The sequence below is a fragment of the Diabrotica virgifera genome, chromosome 7 (genome assembly GCF_917563875.1).
Source record: "Diabrotica virgifera virgifera chromosome 7, PGI_DIABVI_V3a".
NCBI classification, from domain to species: Eukaryota; Metazoa; Arthropoda; class Insecta; order Coleoptera; family Chrysomelidae; genus Diabrotica; species Diabrotica virgifera.
Window position 1 is genome coordinate 198,757,638 of NC_065449.1, and position 20,845 is coordinate 198,778,482.

General features: G+C 32.3%; 2 protein-coding genes and 1 long non-coding RNA gene across 4 annotated transcripts in view; 1 reads left to right on the forward strand and 2 right to left on the reverse strand.

Moving 5' to 3' along the window:
* The first annotated feature begins 1,154 nt into the window (after positions 1-1,154).
* Positions 1,155-3,731, forward strand: LOC126887677 (uncharacterized). Its single transcript, XR_007699139.1, has 3 exons — positions 1,155-1,811; positions 2,451-2,608; positions 3,551-3,731. It is a non-coding gene; the product is annotated as an uncharacterized LOC126887677 (long non-coding RNA).
* Positions 3,732-8,113: 4,382 nt separating this feature from the next.
* The window catches only part of LOC126887672 (zinc finger protein 239-like), a 148,256-nt gene continuing 135,524 nt past the window's right edge, over positions 8,114-20,845 (reverse strand). The window contains exon 3 of the mRNA XM_050655314.1: positions 8,114-9,833. Coding sequence (XP_050511271.1) covers positions 9,043-9,833 — 791 coding nt within the window. The 3' untranslated portion in view covers positions 8,114-9,042. The remainder of the gene's footprint in view (positions 9,834-20,845) is intronic.
* LOC126887674 (zinc finger protein 239-like) overlaps positions 10,719-20,845 on the reverse strand; it is a 54,266-nt gene continuing 44,139 nt past the window's right edge. For both annotated transcript variants that reach the window (XM_050655321.1, XM_050655320.1), the window contains one exon: positions 10,719-11,677. In XM_050655321.1, the coding sequence (XP_050511278.1) occupies positions 11,028-11,677 (650 nt within the window). In that variant the 3' untranslated portion in view covers positions 10,719-11,027. The remainder of the gene's footprint in view (positions 11,678-20,845) is intronic.

Here is a 20,845-nt window from a genome sequence, read left to right on the forward strand (position 1 = left end):
TGCGACCCCCCAGGGGGTCGCGACCCACACTTTGGGAAACACTGCTGTACACCAACGACTAGAAACGGAAATAAAAGCCAAAACTATGTATTTTTAAAATATGTATTGTACAAAATAAATGTGGGCACATATTTAACAAGCTGAAAATGCGAGCATTATCATAACGAAAACTTTATTTATTTACGTATTTTAATTCATAATACTGAAAATTGCTATTATGAAAAGTAGTTTAGAATTCATAATTATGTTTTAATGTGCAATTATATCATTCTAATTTAAATGTTATGAACTATAAAGGCAGTTCACTCTTGATAGAAATTCATATTTTTTATATACCTCGTATAAAATTAATAAAATTTTACATATGATGGTTGCATCATAAGTCTTAGAACATGAAGAGCTTTTTATGAAGAATAACTTTTCTTCGTCAAATTAAAAATAAAAGAGTTATAAATGAAAATGTTGCTGGTATCCATAATTTGAGAAAAATCTTCAAATATTTTTTTCCATTATAAAGATGTAATTGCACATATCAGACCATAATTATTTATACCAAACAATATTCTTTCATATACTGTCGGTTCGCTAAACTCAGACACAACTGGTTAGTGATTTTAGTCAATAATTTTGCCAATTTGGCAAAAAAATAATTACTAATTAGTTAATAATTACTAAATAATTAGTAATTTTGTCAATTTTGGCAAAATTCGCAAAAACAAAAAAATTACCTACTAAAATCACTAGCCACTACCGCTTGGGCGCTTGAGCTATCGATGAGTCGGCTCGAGCAGTCCGTTTGTGTCGCTCAGCGGTAAACTGTCCCACCAGTCCGTGTACGGCCGCCCTAAGCCCTGGCCAAATTGAACCTAAGCGAGACACAACCTGCGCCGGCGAAATGCGTGGACAGTTTTGTGAAACACACTTGTAAACGAGATACCGCAAATTGAACCCACCACTTGGGATGGGAACGTTTGTCATCGGTGTACAGTTTTCGTGGGCCGTGGTATGCCCCTAACAACACACAACATTCCAGGAATGTACTACCAAAGTTCTATCAATATTTGAATGTCCTGGACATTTAGGGAACATTCGGTGAACATCTGTTTAAATTATTCCTGGAATGTTACCATAAGATATTCTGTGAACATACTACCAATGTTCCTATATTTTAAGTTGCGAAATAATACATACGTGTAAGAGATACAACATTACTTATAACATACCAGACAAACTAAGTGACATTTTAGGCCTACAGTGCAATAATATGTCAAATTTAAAGAGTTTCCCAAGTTCAATTAATACAATATTATAAACATACAAATGTAATAAAAATTATTGTTCGCGAATATTCAATTTGGAATGCGATTTTGTTAATAAAAAAAATACTTATAACTTATGCAAAACCCAAGAGAGGCATTTATATTTATTTCTTTTGCGTTCATTTTCAAATTCGCCGTGCATATATTTTTGTGCATGGCGCTTGAGAGGGCATCACGTGACTAAAAACGACCAACCAACGACCTCGCTTCGGCCATCTTGGCATCTTCATCTTGGCGACTGGCGACCTTGCCCGGCCTTGCCTTGCCGTGGATTGTTTGTATTATTTGTGCTTTTTAAGAATATTTTTTTAATTCGGATACTTTTATAATAGCTTTAATAGTATTATTAACATAGTGCATAAAATGGTGTCCTGTTTTTAACGCAGTTGGAGTAGCAGAAACAAATGTAGATAAAAAAATCTGCAGGAATAACGTTTCAATTATGACAGAAGCTCAAAACAAATGACTGTGAATGAACAGCCCTATTAAAAGGTTAGTATGCAAATATGTAAACGAAAGCATGCCCTGTATTTCAGAAAATAAATTAATACTATTAATACCCTAATAATACTATTCATAAAAAATCTTTTAAGTAACCTAGATATAACAAAGTGAATAAAAGGCATAAATCAGAAGAATTATTATTTTATTTTATAAGTTAATAATTGGTCATATCCATTTATTATTTTAATAATAATTGTGAATAAGCCACAAACTTCGCTTATTCCTAACTAAAATAGTAAATAGAGATAGGTAATAACAAAAGGATTTGTAAAACTAAAATAATTCTTTTTGCGTTTTTGCTAGTGTATGCGTTTATAAATAGGATGGTAGACCACACACTATAATATGCAGTACCAACTAATGAATACACAGAATATTATATGTAGTCGATTTGCTAAACTCAGTCTCAGTACTAATTACTGTAATTTTGGCAAAATTGGCCAAAAACAAAAAAAATTACCTACTAAAATCACTAGCCAGTTGTGTCTGAGTTTGGGGAACGGACTATACTAATAAACAATTTCTAAGCTGTTTTATAATAATTTTGTGAGTTCATTAATCATATTTTTTATTTAAAACTAAAATTTGTTAATAATGCTTAGTAATGCATATATTTTGTATTTTTAGCTTTCCAGAAGATCCTGTGAAGAAGACATGAAGTATAGATCAGATTTGTTAATAGAGGAGTATGTTCAAAACACTTTCTAGAAAAAGATATTGACAGAACTTCACTTTCATCTGTTCGTTTGAGAGACTGTGCTGTTCCAATAGCTTATGTCACACAGGTATATGCATAACCTAATTAATAATACAGTCCGTACAATATAGATACTGTTGTAATTCATTATCTACATCGGAGATCTAAGTTGACATTGTTGCCCAACTACAAAAAATTTTTGAATTCATTTTAAGTCAAATATATCACATAATTATTGCGAAGTAGATTATACAACAAAACAGATTAATATTCAATGTAAATAAATAAAAACATCAGAAATCGAAAACAAGAATTAAGGTATAATCTTATGTTACAGTTATTAAGGTACCAAGGGTATTATAGGGATATACGTTGACCGAAAGCGTTATTATTATAATACCTGTGGTGCCTTCAACGTTTAATGTCCGACTAAATTATTCTTTATATGCGAAAAATTTGAACGAATTTTGAATTGATTAGTTTTTAAATAAGTACATTTACCAGTAACAGTAGTAACGTAATTGTGGTAACCATAGTTTTACTTAGGTTGATATTTGTCAACTTGACAGTATCTAAGTCGTTATTTAAATTTAATGCCCAAGGGCGTTATATCGTACTTAACAGACTTCGAAATGTCATTATTTGTCAAATAATGTACCAGTAGGACATTAAAGTAAATAATAAAAACAATAAATATAATGAATACTAAATACTTATTTGTTTGTGAAAAATCTATTTCTTTGTGGCTTTTTTGTAATTAATTATTCTAATGGGGAAATAAGCCACAATTTACTTGAAAAAATAATTTTATTAAGGTTTCTACTTCCACATCGGATGTCGTTGTCAAAATACAAAATGTTCATTATTATTATTTTATTTATTAAATATTATTTATTATTTATTTAAATATTATTTAATATTTATTTTTTTATTATTATTATTTATGCATATTATTACCTGTAAATAATATTTCTTCTGATTGTTAATTGTAAAGGATAGAAAAATTACCTTTTATTTTATTTTCTTTTAGAATCAGCTGAGAGAAGTGGTCTACAAAAAACCAGAAAGGAAACAGAATATGTGGCTACGAAAAGCAAAAGAAAGGTTTACAAAGCAAATGTGACACATTTTTTTATAATATTTAGGAATGTCAGCAAATTACATTAAAAAATGTATGTAAAGATTTTTTGCAATAAAAATGTTTATATTTATCAAGGATGTATTATTTGGTATGGCCATATATCGTCAGTGATGTGACAGTACCTCCTATCTGTTTTTTCAAGAGATTTGTAAGATAGACTAAAAACTTGTTTCGGCCACCTCCTGTTTTCATATATTTTTTGACTTGTTTTGCAGTAAATTCAACTATCTATTTACTACAAAAAAAGTCAGAATACGTACGAAACCAGAAAGTGACCTTAAAAAATGTTTTTCGTCTCCTGCAAACCTCATGAAAAAACATATAGGAGGTATTGTCACATTACTGACGATATATTTCAGTGAATGTCTAAAAAATATACTGTGAATGTTCAAAGAACGTTCGTAGACATTCATGGAATGTTCTAACAAGACATTCAGTCTAAAAATATACTGTGAATGTCCAAAGAACATTCATGGAATGTTCCAACAAGACATTCAGTCTAAAAAATAGACTGTGAATGTCCAAAGAACATTCGTAGACATTCATGGAATGTTCCAACAGAACATTCTAAGAATATTTAAAATGCTGACACAGCACTTTCCTGGTACTTTCCAGGGACATTCGTGTGCATTTGGGGACATTCCAGGAATGTTTTCAATGTCCTGTGTGTACATTCTAGGAACATTCATGGAATGTTTTGTGTTATTAGGGGCGTGACTCACTGCCAGTTGTTTATTTTTACCTGTTTTTGTTTGCTAGATGGGCATATAGAAACTAATTTAACTCGTTTAGGTCATCCCGTGGTATAATACCAGCCACGATGATTATATGAAGACGAAATTGAAAGACAAACAGCCCTGTGATGGATGACCGAAGTTATCTTTAACGTTTGAGTTAAAGTTAAAATAACTCTCATTTAGGTAAAATTCGGGGTGATGTATCCTTCACCGTTATGAGATAGTTATTTCTTCAACGTTATATTAGAAATAACATTTGAGGTACTGAGTGCGACAGATTGTTCGGACCATGCTACAGGATGGGTAGATGACCGTAAAATTAAATACCCGTCGTCGGCCACCGCCGGTGACCGAACAGCAAACAGCTGTTCGGGTTCAGTGGTGTTTCAAACGATAGATAGAAACAGGGTTGCCAGATTGGTGTATTTTCCCACAATTTTGGGGTAATTTGAAAGCGTCTAGGGAAATTTTTCTAAGCAGAAATTGTAGTGGGACTTTTTGGAGGCGGAAAATTATGGGGGATTTTAAGGGGTCATTAAATATGCGAATGTACATAGAACTGTATATTATACTCCCATATAATCGAAGACGATAGGAACTGTGAATTATTTCCAGGGCCCTCGTTGATAAGTAGTATAATTTTGGTTAACTGTTCTCTTCATTTGACTACTAATTTATTAAAATGCAGCAAAAATTTAAATTTGGGGTATTTGAGCTTCAATTTGAGGGAATTCCAGTTTCTAAGTAGGGGATTTATAAAATATCACCTTTCAACTCTGGATAGAAAGCTCTGTAGGTACTTAAAATAAAATTGCAACTTATATCTCTCGATTTGATTTTTGTATAATTTTTAAAATTGTATTACCTTTCTATTCCTAATTATTAAATTATTAGCTTCTAAATTCACTTAATTTCTGTCTAGAAACAAGTCAAAAGATAAACCTAACCTTACATAACTGCAGAGTTATCTCATAACTTGAGGTTCTTCTTCTTCTTCTTCCTTTATTGGGTTATATCCCTCGGGATAATTCGCCCAGCTTACACCAGGGAAATACTCTTGTCTTGCTCTGGGCAATCGAATATTTCCAAATATATATGCTAAAGCCTCAATTTTTTTAAATATAAGTAGAAACATCTTCTTATAGGGCCAGACAGTCCCTACAGGAAATGCAATATTATAACATAAGGGTTACAACTATTATCGTTTGGAGGTCTAATATCTTTTTATATCTTTATCTTCTTAATTTTTTAATTCAAAGTTGGGAATTGATTAATTTATAAGTTAAGTTTAGCTAAGTTAAGGAATTTAAGGATCAAGTTAATCCTACGGGGATTAAGGTTGGACATAAGTAGGCAAATTTCAATGGGGGTAGGGATATTTGTTTTAGCTAATTCTTTATATAGGTCAAAATTGGGTGACATATTTATAGGGCACTCAAAAATCAGATGATTCAAGGACCCAACCCGGCCACAGTCACAATATGGGTTGTCTTTTACTCCTATCCTGAATAGGTGAACTGGAGTAGCACAATGACCTGTCCTCATTCTAATAATGGTGGTTATATGTCTTCTGTCTTGGTATGCAAAATTGTGGTACCAGGGGAGTTTATCTATCTGACCTACAATTTTAGAGTAAAATGAATTATTTCGATTTTTCCCCTGCCATTCTTGCTTCCACCGATTCCAGATGGAATGCTTGATGTCTGGTAGAAAGTTGGAATAGTGAAGAGTGATACCAGCAGCTACATTTAAGGTTCTACTTATATTAGCTAGTTTATCAGCCACCATGTTCCCTTTAATATTCGAGTGTCCTGGAATGCCTGCCAGACTAATATTAACGTTATTTTCTTTCGCTTCAATGATGCCTCTTTTGGTCATGAACGATGAGCGTTCTGTTTCCATAGAATAGGTTGATCTGCCTATTTTCTGTATGGCAATTTTAGAGTCCGAGCAGATGATTGCTTGTTTAATCCCATTTTTCAAAATAATTTGGAGGGCATGATTAATTGCGACAATCTCAGCCGTACATATTTGGGTATACTTAGGTAGTTTACTGGTATAAGAATAGTTGATCTCTGGGCTAAAGACACCAAAGCCTGCTGATCCTTCACCATCAACCGAGCCATCCGTGAAGAATTTGATGTGACTAGGTTTATTTAGAATTATTTTTTGGAGTTGAACTGAGGCAAGTTCATCTGAACGATTAGATTGGATATTTATGATTGGAATTGTTGATAATTGATGGTCTAGTTCAAAGTTATGGCATGGGTATAAGTCACTTAAATATAAGTTGGGATAAGTACTTTTAAATTTGTTTTTTAAAAGCACTAGAAATGGAATATTTCTGTTTTTCCAATGATTTTGGTTCCTTTGAATTGCCAAGTCTAACAGGTCGAGAGCGGAAATAATTGGGTTGCCAATTAACATTAAACTTGAGGTTTAACGTCGCGTTATAAAGTGACAGTTGATATATCAGATAACTCAAGGACTGTCAAGAAATAACGCAAGCAGTTAAGTTAAATATGAAACATCACACTAATTCGAGGATTATAACTTAACTACAGGATAACTTTAAGTTAAAGATAACTTCGGTCATCCATCACAGGGCTGAAAGTATGGGAGAAAATATGAAATGAAATGAATACAGATGGTACCTTAAGTAATTTATTGTGATAAATAAAAATATTAGTAGGTACAGTCAAAACCCCGAGCAAACACTGCTTTGTCATTAAATTCTGATAACTTTATTACTATAGTCCTTTTCATGACCATTTTTCAGTGCGTAACAGTTTTTCGATTTCTCTCTAACGCATTAAATTGTATGTGACAGAAAAAAAGGCACGTCGGTGATTACAGACATTTATAACATTTCTTCTAGTTATTCTAGTTGTCGATAGATGGCGCCATAATCAAAAAAGAATTATTTATTAAATAAAATAATAATATTATCAATATAATCCGTACAATTTATAAGACTATACAAATCAAAGAAAATACCATTTTATAAATTCAATAGACACAATTGATTTGTTTTTATTCCAAATTGAAAATAAAATGTGACAACTGTCAGATTTAATTAAAATGTCATGTTGCAATAAATGTCATAAATGTGTATTATCACGGACTTACCTTTTTTTCTATAATTTGTGACGCACTGAAAAATGGTCATGAAAAGGAGAATAGTAGACTAAATAAGCGGCGATACCAAATTATTAATCAAAGTTATGACTTTACAAGAACACATTATTAGAAAGATAGAGTTCTTTAAAACGAAATAGGATGTCATAAATAATGATGGCGTAATCCCCGTTCCATAGGTATAAAAATTTTGTATAATTTCTTAAATCTACAGATTATCATTAAAAATTGATTCATGCTACTTAAAACCGTGAGTGATATCTGTGAGGATCGTATTACCCTCAAATTCAACTTGTCGCCATATTACATTTTTGTTTGTGCTTAAAAACAAAAAATGTAGATAATGTTATTTTGTGACGATCAATAGCGGAGGGATTATTAAATAATTCTAATTTAAAGTTGATTACTCAATTTAGTGCAAGAATCAAATACATCAGTATTTTTTAATTAGTATTTGTACTCAGTACCGCTGAGAACCGGTATCAAAAGTAACAGTTACAAGTCCGCACTGATTTTGCCCGTCTCTACTTGCCACAGCGACAGCCAACGGTTGGGTTCAATATGCGCTCCGCTAGAACAATAAATACACATATATAATCCGCTATAAAAATAAATATGGCGAATAGAAATTGAAAATATCAATCAAAACTCAATTTTTTTTTGTCAATTTTGATAGTTGGAGGTGGCTGATTACACTCACAATTTTTTTTAACAAAATGGCGCAATATGGCCGAAAGAAATTCGAAAATTTTATTTTAAACCCATATTTGTATAAAATTTTATATCATAAGGGACTTTTGAAATTGCTGATTACCAATACATTGTATTTATTAAGTACAATATCCAAAACCTATTACTAACATATGTACAACCATCCATACATACTCAACAATCGCCAGAATCATGTACTATGCGTCATTTCCCACTTTTGTATTCAAACAACTGCCAGCAATGCATAGGCAGTTATAGGCAGCTAAACCAAAGTGATTATGTATCTTCTTACTATATATTTTAAGATTAATAAACATTAGTCGCAGAATTTTGTACTTTTTTAATGTATTTTTACAAAATTTAGATTATTTCAAGTATATTTTCACTATTTATGTATAAACAAATTTAAGGCATTTATTGTTACTAAATCTTAAGTTAACTTACATCTTACATTACTACATACTTCAAAAAGAAGAATCTGCTTTACAGCGATAAAATTGGTCAACTACAAAAGGTTTTACAGCGTTTTAAATACACGCGTTCTTTTTCACGTTGTCTGCCGGCTAAAATAACCTCGGACGTGCTACACTTGTTCCTGAGCTATGAACCACAATACATACAATCTGATCCTTATACCTGCGTATTACGACTCTACGATAGTATGAGAAAACAACTGTAAGCATGAAAATCACTAAATAGGAACTTCTTCTTTTACCTCATGACCACGTTTTCAGCATTTGGAACCACTGTGCGTTGGCGAAGGTTGTGTCTCGGTTGGGTTCAATATGTGCAGGTCTAAGACCTTTCTCCAGTGGTGTGAACTTTCGCATGTGTTTTCAAATGTGTTCTTTGATTAAACTGTTTAAAACAAATTTTGCACTTATAAGGCCTTTCTCCAGTGTGAACTTTCGTATGTTCTTTCAAATAACTTCTTTGCTTAAACTGTTTAAGACAAATTTCACACTTATAAGGCTTTTCTCCAGTGTGCACTCTCCAGTGTGCTTTTAAATTATATGCTACACTGAACTGTTTAAAACAAATTTCACACTTGTAAGGTTTCTCCCCAGTGTGCACTCTCAAATGTATTTTCAATTTACTTTTTGTAGTAAGCTGCTTAAAACAAATTTCACACTTCTCAGGTTTTTCACTGGCGTGCCCTCTCAAATGGTATTTCAAACTATGTCCTTGACTAAACTGTTTCAAGCAAATTTCACACTTGTAAGGCTTTTCACCAGTGTGCACTCTCAAGTGTGTTTTCAAATTTCTTTTTGTTGTAAGCTGCTTAAAACAAATTTCACACTTGTAAGGCGTTTCTCCAGTGTGCACTCTCAAATGACATTTGAAATCGTATGCTCGATCAAACTGCTTTAAACAAATTTCGCACTTGTTCAGCTTTTTTGAAGAGTGCGTTTTTAAATGTCGTTTCAAAGAACCTGCCTGGTTAAATAGCTTAAAACAAATTTTGCATTTACAAATAGAATTTTTTGATGTTTCTTCAGTCTTTGCACTTATTTGTTGTTCAAGTTGTCCATTTGTGGAGCATTCAAGTTCAGTTTTTACGATTTCCCTTCCGTTCTGAGAAAACCCTAAAATAAAAATAAAAACTACAAATTTTTGTACGCGTAATCTACAAGGTAAAACATGCAAGTAAGCTATTAAACTGAAACAGAGTCCGAAGCGACCTCTGTATTATAACAATCAAAATTTTTGATTATTCATTTAAAAATTTTGATTATTATAATATAGAGGTCGCTTCGGACTCTGTTTCCGTTTAATATCTACCTTTTTCATAATTTCAAAACAGTCAGTAACAGCTCTTCAATGTAATATGGTAGCCGTATTGTGACATACTCACATATCAATGTGATATTAGATATATTTTAGGGTTTTTTTACCTATGATCAGAGACATAGCCCTGAATCATTTTTAAATGTAATGTGTTGGTCAACAATTACTCTTCTGTTGAAGTGTTTATACCTATAAGACGTAAATTTTTTCTACCTTTGTATTTTTTATGAAAAGTCTCTTAACTTAGTCTTTTTAAAGGAAGCTCTGATGATGGCATTTTGATATGCTGAAAGTACTTAGCTGATTTTTAATAAATATTTTACACACTATCAGTTTTTTGAAAACATACACCTGTTGCCGTTTTGACTTAATGTATTTATTGACCACGAAAAAATATTTGCTTTCACGGAAAAAATAGATTTTTGGGCAATTTGTATGCGCTCTAACGAGTTTGATTGTTTCCCAAAAAATGTCTTTTTGGGACAACTCCTTCTTTTAAAAGGCTCTTTAAAAGAAGAAGTGGTTGAAATCTCAGAGGCATTTATTGAAGAAATTATTCATATTGAAACAAACCAGGCGTTCCAAAATAAAAGTGACTGTTAAAAACGGTTCTATTTATCAAAAAGATTAAGAAACCCTGCTGTCCACCAACGAATAAAAACGCAAATAAAAGCAACTACTACTAATATTCAATATATGTATTGTACAAAACAAATGTGAGCACATATTTAAAAAAGTCTTAACGCAAAAAATAGTAGGTACATAACAAAAATATAAAGATTTAGCAATAAATTTGGCTGTTGACTGCCTTAGGAGCAGTCTACAGATCTTCTAAGAGTACTTCCTCGTCAGAATCCATGATTCGACTGCAGCAGAGAGTCAACTTCTCGAGTAGTCAACAATCGACCGCTCAAGCTGTCGATGAGACGGCTCGAGCTGTCCGTGTATGTTGCTCAGTGATAAACTGACCCAGAAGTCCAAGTACGACCGCTCTAAGGCCTTTCTCCAGTGTGACCTTTCGCATGTGTTTTCAAATGTATTCTTTGACTAAACTGTTTAAAACAAATTTCACACTTATAAGGCTTTTCTCCAGTGTGCACTCTCAAGTGTGTTTTTAAATTATGTGCTACACTGAACTGTTTAAAACAAATTTCACACTTGTAAGGTTTCTCCCCTGTGTGCACTCTCAAATGTTTTTTTAAGTCATTTGCTGAAGTAAACTGTTTAAAACAAATTTCACACTTATAAGTCTTTTCCCCAGTGTGCTCTCTCAAATGTGTTTTCAAATGACCTACTTGACTAAACTGCTTAAAACAAATTTCACACTTGTGAGGTTTTTCATCAGTGTGCCCTCTCAAATGGGATTTCAAACTATGTGCTTGACTAAACTGTTTAAAACAAATTTCACACTTGTGATGTTTTTCACCAGTGTGTCCTCTCAAATGGAATTTCAAACTATGTGCTTGACTGAACTGTTTAAAACAAATTTCACATTTATAAGGCTTTTCACCAGTGTGCACTCTCAAGTGTGTTTTCAAACCAGCTCTTCTTGTAAGCTGCTTAAAACATATTTCACACTTGTAAGGCGTTTCATCAGTGTGCACTCTCATCAAATGGCGTTTCAAATCGTTGTGAGGAAAACCTAAAATAAAAGTAATACAATTTAGTAAGAATGAATACAAACTAATCTTATAAAAGCCTAATGCGACAAGTCGTGCAGTTTTTCTTGAACATTACAACTTTTTGTAACGGGGTCATTTTATTATATGTATTTTTAACAAATTACAGTCCGTACAATATAGATACCGTTCCACGTCATTATCTGTCAGAGATCTAAGTTGACATTGTTGCCCAATTACAAAAAATTCTTGAATTCATTTTAAATCAAATATACCAAATAATGAATTTAAAAAAAATTATTTGGGTACGTTTTATTAAAATAATATTTTAACATTGAATAAAATAATTTTATTAATCCTCTTTTAAACAAATTATCTTATATTCAAATGAGAATAAATTATTATGTTTGTATGTAAAGTACTTCCACATTAACTTTTCCCATGCACGAAATTATTCACGAACTGCTTTTTATACAAGGTCTATTTTTAATGAACAGAAACTATTAGTATCGCAAAATTAAGCCACTTTTCCATAGAAATCACAATAAGTTAAACAAGGATAAACAATATCGAATGTCTGATAGCTTATGAATTTTGACGTTTATAATTTTCAATGACAGTGATAGTTTATTTTTATTTGCATTTACTGTTTATTTGGTTTTATTTTCATAAAAAATAAATATAATATTTTAGTTAAATAAAGGAAAAGTTTTAATTCTGACATTTGGGTCCCCAAACAAGGACGGGTATTATTATCGTAGTGTTTATGTTTTTGTGAAAAATTTGCATTTGTATCACTGTTTTCCCAAATAGTCCAGAAAGCCACTGCGCATCCGCTAGGAAAAATATTCTGATTCGGATTTTTTGCACAATCTTACTCAAAAAGGACTCCTTTTAACAAATTTGCATGTTGCCAGGACCAAACGGTGGTCAAAAATGTTTTAAACGTTTTTTTTTTGTTTTTTTCCTAAAAAAATATTTTTTTTTTGCATGAAAAAAAGTTTTTTTTTTAGGTTTTTTGGATCATTCCAAACAGAAAAGGTCTTTAGTGACTTTTCTCTAAAAATGATAGTTTTTGACATATAAGCGATTAAAAATTGAAAAATTGCGAAATCGGCCATTTTTAACCCTCAAAAACTATGAAAAACTGAAAATTTGAATGTTGCCAAGGTAGGTAGATATTCTTTAAACATCGATTGATGAAATGCCGAAGAGTTTTTTGCAATACAATATTCAAAACTCCTTTGTTTTTTAATTGATATTCAAGCGTGCGCGACACTATTTTCCACCGTTGCATGTGTATACAGTATGGCGCAAATGGAAGGAATAAATTCGTTTTTTCGTAAACCGGCGACTTTAAGGAAAAATCTCGAAACAGGCCGATTTTTATTTTTAAGTTATGATATTGTGGCATATATGGTATACTAGTGACGTCATCCATCTGGACGTGATGACGTAATCGATGATTTTTTTTAAATGAGAATAGGGGTCGTATGCTAGCTCATTTGAAAGGTTCTTCAATTATCTATTCAGTAATATAAACATTTAGGTACATAATTATTTATACAGGGTGTCCAAAAAAAGTTTTTAATTAAATTAATTGAAAAAAAAGAAGAATGTATGTAATTTTTCAAAATACATTTTACTGTTACCCGAAAACTAAAAAATGTTTATTTCACAAATAAACATTGCTTTTCGATTAAATTCAATGTTCAAGCCAGCTCCCGTCAGCCTCCTGCCTCTTGGAAGTTTGAACATTTAATTTAAGCGAAAAGCAACGTTTATTTGTGAAATTAACTTTGTTTTCTGATTTTTGAAAGCAGTAAAATGTATTTTGAATTAAATAAATTACGTACATTCTTCTTTTTCTGTCAAATAATTTAATTTAATAAAATTTTTTTGGACACCCTGTATAAATAATTATGTAAATGTTTATATTACTGAATAGAGAATTGAAGAACCTTTCAAATGAGCTAGCACACGACCCCTGTTCTCATTTAAAAAAAATCATCGATTACGTCATCACGTCCAGATGGATGACGTCACTAGTATACCATTTAATAATATGCTCAATATCATAACTTAAAAATAAAAATCGACCTGTTTCGAGATTTTTCCTTAAAGTCGTCGGTTTACGAAAAAACGAATTTATTCCTTTCATTTGCATCATACTGTATACACATGCAACGGTGGAAAATAGTGTCGCGCACGCTTGATTAGCAATTAAAAAACAAAGGAGTTTTGAATATTGTATTGCAAAAAACTCTTCGGCATTTCATCAATCGATGTTTAAAGAATATCTACCTACCTTGGCAACATTCAAATTTTCAGTTTTTCACATAGTTTTTGAGGGTTAAAAATGGCCGATTTCGCAATTTTTCAATTTTTAATCGCTTATATGTCAAAAACTATCATTTTTAGAGAAAAGTCACTAAAGACCTTTTCTGTTTGGAATGGTCCAAAAAACCTAAAAAAAACTTTTTTCCATGCAAAAAAAATAATTTTAGGAAAAAAACAAAAAAAAAACCTTTAAAAAATTTTTGACTACCTTTTGGTCCTGGCAACATGCAAATTTGTTAAGTTAAAAGGAGTCCTTTTTGAGTAAGATTGTGCAAAAAATCCGAATCAGAATATTTTTCCTAGCGGATGCGCAGTGGCTTTCTGGACTAAAAGGTTTGATATTATATTAAAAATATTAATTATTTTTTTATGTTATTCACTCGATAGTTTCGTATTTCCCGACCTTTGGTAATATTAAATCTTCTTAACAATAGTAACTTTGTTGTTGTGACTTTTTTAAATGTATTTATTACCGTTCTATATTTATCTTTATATTCGTAATAGTCTGTATGGTGTTAAAGCTCTTTAATGTTGAGTCCATCAATCTCATCAATAGTGAAAAAAGATTGAACACTTCATTAAATTAATTTTATAAAATACGTTCACGGGATAATAGCCATTTCCTAATTATTACCACTGACACTCTGACAGTACGTAGCAGTACACATCGACGTACGTTTCACTTTATTTTTGATTTAACTTGTTTGGAAATGAATTGTGACACCTTTGATTTAAATATTAATATGGGCGGACACCCAATATATCAATCAAAGGTGTAACATAAGCAAAGTTAGAGTGGAAGAACTATTTATAGTAAAGAATAAAACTAAATCTGAAGTGTTAATACCGCAACTGTCAAATAAATGTTAGCAATTTATGCCAAAATGTCACCTTCGATGTTCGATCGCAGTTATAGTGTAATTCGAACAAGTGTACTTTGTAAAAACGCTTTATACAGGGTGTCCCAGACTAAATTAGCCACGCTATATCTCTTAAACGAATAGAGATTTTCGAATGGGACAAAAAGTGATATATTCTACTTGTAATACACTTTAATATGGAGTACAAAAAATCATCCCCTAAATATTCATCCCTTAGTTACAACCCCCAACTTTAATTTTTTTAATAGCACCCTGTATATTTTTTATAGTTTTGGATGTGGTCTTTTATCGTCTATTCAACACATTTTTTGAAAATAAAATCGGTTCGTAAATAACCAAGAAACTATCAGTTAATTTTTGTTAATTGTGTGTCCCAGACTAATTTATCCAGGCTATATTTCTTAAACGAATAGAGATTTTCGAATGGGACAAACACTGATCTATTCCATTTGTAATACACTTTCATATGGCGTAGAAAAAATTCATCCCCTAAATATTCATCCCTAACTTACAGGGTGCTATTAAAAAAAGAATGTGTGTGTACTATGTACGCACGTAAGAAGATATTCTTCTATTATATAATAGGTAATTTAAACGAAGTAAATATACTTAAAAGGTTATTTGTATTTTATTTAAAAATCAAACTAACTTTCTTATCTACCACTTTCAAAAAATTTTTATTAAAACAACCAAAAATAAAAAAAAACATGAACCGCCCGGGGGAATTGAACCCGCAACCTTCCAATCTCAGTACTAACGCATTTCTAACTACTCCATCGAGGCACTAGAAATAAACATGTAAGTTTCGAATATAATTACACAACACGGCGACATAATTATAGTGTATAAATGTTATGTTTACATAATATTTTATTAATCCAAAAGCACAAGAATTATAATAAATAATACATTTCTTAAAACCACTAATATATTCTTTTAATGACTTATTTGCACGGTTACAGATACATACATACCTATCTTGAAAGATTAGCAACATACTGTCAGAACTACATACTGTCAGTGTGCGCAGGCGCGCAGTAAATGTACAATTTTACCCTCAATCGATTCGTCGCTAAAGAATATCTTCAAAAAAATTAAGTTAGGGGTTGTAACTAAGGGATGAATATTTAGGGGATAATTGTTTTTCTACGCCATATTAAAGTGTATTACAAATGTAATAGATCAGTGTTTGTCCCATTCGAAAATCTCTATTCGTTTAAGAAATATAGCCTGGATAAATTAGTCTGGGACACACAATTAACAAAAATAAACTGATAGTTTCTTGGTTATTTACGAACCGATTTTATTTTCAAAAAATGTGTTGAATAGACGATAAAAGACCACATCCAAAACTATAAAAAAATATACAGGGTGCTATTAAAAAAACTAAAGTTGGAGGTTGTAACTAAGGGATGAATATTTAGGGGATGATTTTTTTTACGCCATATTAAAGTGTATTACAAGTAGAATATACCACTTTTTGTCCCATTCGAAAATCTCTATTCGTTTAAGAGATATAGCGTGGCTAAATTAGTCTGGGACACCCTGTATTCTAACTTAACGCAATTTAACTTCTAACAAGTTAATAACCTATAAAACAAAGTAAATTCCATTTATATGATAGGACCAAAAAGACAAAATAGAAATTACTGAAATTGTTTTCAAACAACATTTTTAAAATATGGCGAAATTAAAAAAAAATAAATGTGCAGTGTACTAAGTGGGCATTATCATGTCCCTCACAGAATCTACCATTTAGTAAATATTAAAATTTCCGAAGAATATGTTTTTATTAACCGTATGGGCACCCTTCTATGACTCAGAACTACAGGCGCGGTGTATTCTGTACACCAGACACACCATCTTAAACATGTTGTTCTGAAGCTATTTTCTTGTCGCATTTTTATAATCAAGTATATTCAAATGGGAAATAAGCCACAATTTTACCTAAAAATGATTTTATTAACGTTTCGACGCCCAAGTCGGGTGTCGTTGGATTTATCATTGTCAACGACACCCGACTTGGGCGTCGAAACGTTAATAAAATCATTTTTAGGTAAAATTGTGGCTTATTTCCCATTTGAATATACTTGATTATCTTAAACATGTGTTCCGCGGAACTCAGGGGTTCCGTGGAGATCACTCAGGGGTTCCGCGAAAGTTCAATCTCATGAAACCTTCATGTATAAAGATGGTAAAATGTGTTTTGTGAAAAATTCTGCAAAATAAATGGCTAAGATTCCACTTTCGAATGCCATGGTAGCTCATCGCATCAGAGATCTAGCAGCCAATATAAAGAATGAACTTACTTTTCATCTCAAATCATGTAAATTTTCATGACAAATGGATGGCTCAACCGACGTAGCTGGACTCGCAATATTAATTCTAATAGTTAGATATCAGCTCGAAAACGCATTATTGAAAGATCCTGTTTTATCCAAATCTCTAGCAAAACGTAGCACTGGAGTCGAAATATTTGGTCTTCTAATTTCTTTTCTTGAAGAGAACAAAATACCATGGGACAACTGTAATGATATCTGTACCGATGGAACAAAGGCCACGAGTGGCATAATTAATGAGGCTGTACAACGTTTTAAAAATAAATTCAAAAACTGTCCTATAGTCCGTCCCACCTTGACTTTACGGTATAAGGAACATGGGCAATGCAGTTCTAATGAGAGTTTTAGCGCCGTGATGCCGATTTTATCAAAAAGAATTTGTAATCGAACATTAGAGAGATTAAATTAAAACAGTTTTAGAAAGGTAATCTCCAATTTTAGGGTTCATTATGCGTTAAAGTTTATTTGATATACTATAGATCAGGGGTCGGCAACCTTTTTTAGTAGGAGGGCACATTTCAAAAATTGTGAAATTCGGCGGGCACCACCTGATGAAAAGTAGCGCCCCCCTCCCTCCGGCGAGGAAACATGAAAATAGTATAAAATAAAAAAAATGTATTATATAGGCAAATTTTTATTTCACATCAAATTCTAATATAAAATATAAGCATAAGTAGTCAACTAGTGAGATATTTGGCACTGTAAATTTGAGGCCAGCTCGTTGTAATGTGGAATATACGTAGAATTTCCAGTTCGAGGCATTGGTCTAAATGAGCATCAGTAAGGGTTGATCGGTACCTTGATTTTAGGGAAGAAGGGAATTGGGGCACAGAGGGAATTTAATTTTAGGGCACATTTTCTAAACAAAGGATAAATATTTATATCCACTAAATTCCAAAAATTCTCTTCGTTACAGTATGATTTCAATTGAATGTCGTTGGTGATATTTATAATTTCCAATTCCAAGTCCTTCTTATTAGAAATACTGAAATATGTTGAAATCTTTTCACTCAGATCTGCATTTCTGTGAGAGTAAGGATTAATGAAAAACATCAAAAATGACTCTAGTTCAGAAAATTCTTCGAACCTTTTGTTACATTCTGTCAACAAGGAATCAAAATGTTCGGAAAACTGATATATGGTAACATTTTCATCGCAATGACTTTCTAATACCATTCTCAAATTTGGGAAATGTGCTAAATTATTGTTCTCCATAAGCAACTTCCAGAGCAAGCCGAATTAACCAAGGTGTTTGTTCTAACTCCGGACAAACTTCATTTCTGGATAATAGAAATTCTCTTACTCGAGGTAATAAATTTAAAAACCGCTCAAGTACTTTTCCTTTACTCAGCCACCGTACTTCTGTATGTGAAATCAGATCGTCAAATTCTGCGCCATTTTCTTGCAGCAATAATTTAAATAATCTGTGTTGCATAGCTCCTGCTATTATTGAATTTATAATTTTGGTTACAGTTTGGGAAATTTGGGAAACATCGGGTCTCTTTTACACAGAGCGATGAAACCGCTATTTCTTCCTTTCATTGCAGGTGCGCCGTCTGTTGTAATTGAGGACAATTTTTTCAAAGGTATGTTAGTTTCCTTTAAAAATTTTTTTAAAAGTCATAATATCTTCACCCCTTTTCCGCCCTTTTAACGGTAACATTATTAGAAATTCTTCTTTAACAATAAAATCTTCGAAAACCATCTTTATAATAATACACAATTGAGAAGCGTCGGGCACGTCTGTTGACTCATCAACTTGCAGTGAAAACAATACACTTTTTTGAATATCAGTGTTCAATTGTGACTCAATGTCTGTAGCCATCATTTCAATTCTTCGAGTTACTGTTCTGGCTGATAGCTGGATGCCATTTATTGCTGTTACTATTTCATTTTTACTTTTATGGTCGTCAAAAAGTGTTTCGGCACTTAATAACATGGCTTCTTTAATAATCTCACCTTCTACAAACGGTTTCATTTTCTTGGCCAAAAGGTGCGCAATCTTGAAAGAGGTAGTATTGCTTTTGTTGATTGGGAAATTGGTCTGGCAAATAAGTTTTGCTGCTTAGTCAACTTGAGTTTAAGTTCCGATATCTTTTTCTTTCTAATTTCCGAGTTTATTGGAAAAGTTGTGTTAAAATTTTTGTGAGTGGTAATGAAATGTCTCTCCACATTACACTTTTTTGGAACCGCTACGCTTGAATTGCACAATAAGCACACACTTTTTCTTTATAGTAAATGAAGAAAACTGTTCTTCCTACTAGACATTAAAATGATGTGTCTTTATCTTCTTTATTTTATTTTCCATGGCGGCTAAAATAACAGTAAAATAATAAATATAAAGAATTAAACAATCACAGATATATACTTACAACTCCAAATTATTATATAAATTTACAATAAGAATAAATTCACACAGGTTAGTTAGCACGTGGAGCATGAAATGGTAGCAGGCACGATACACAGAGAACTGTGTACCGTGGTAGCAGGTAGGTAGACAGAGTTATAGTAGACGCGCGGGGGTGAGGAAAACATAACGGTGCGTATAGAGATGCCGGCGCCGCTCGGAGCGTTTGTATCATGTTCGTTAGGTTAGTAAGATGTGAGCAGGGTCGTAGCCAGTTGTTCTATTAGTTTTATATTGATGTCGCTGAAATTCAGTTTTAAAACTTTAGTTTTGAATAAGCTTTAAATTATTAAAGTTCCGTTTTTAATTAGTTTTGTAAATAGTTGTTTGGTTAAATTTTTAAATTAAGATGGTGAAAGGAATGGCGGTCCTTGGTGCCCGCGGGCATCACGTTGCCGACCCCTGCTATAGATATTACGCAAATGAATAATAAATTCTAGATTGCCTTTCTGAAACAGTTTTAATTTAATCTCTCTAATGTTCGATTACAAATTCTTTTTGATAAAATTGGCATCACGACGCTAAAACCCTCATTAGAACTGCATTGCCTATGTTCCTTATACCACAGTATAAAGAGGGACAGTAAAATTTCTTCTATGTCGGCACTTTGATCTCAAGAAGTAATACCGGCAGTACGCAATTGGTAATTCACCAGTGGTGGATACGGGCTTTCCCTGTTAAAACCCGTACGTTTCTACGCGAGTAGCAATGCGAGAGTGGTGCTCTAGCGACTGGGAACCTTGCGCGACTAAAAATTTTTCTTCCAATTTTTCGGAGAGAAGTTCTACTGTCCCTCTTTACGAGTATACTGTGCTTATACTGTTAAGTCAAGGTGGGACGGACTATAGTAACCACTGCATGATCCATAGACAAGGAGTTGCTGCTAAAAATGTATTCCCCAGTTATGTTATAAGAATGCTCTTGATCAGGTCATCAAAACCATTAACTTCATAAAATCTCGGCCGCTAAATAATCGTTTATTCAAAATATGTACTCTGTGAGGAGATTGTAAGTGTACATAGGTACATCTCTTCTTTTACATACTGAAGTGATCTCGATAAAATATACTAACCCGTTTTCTTGAGTTAAGGCAGGAGGTGGGTGCTTTTGTAGAACGCAATTTTGAATTGAAAGGTCGATTATTTGATAGTAACTGGTTACTTAAAATTGCCTATTTAAGCGACATTTTTAAAAAGATAAGTGAACTTAATTTAATTCTCCAGG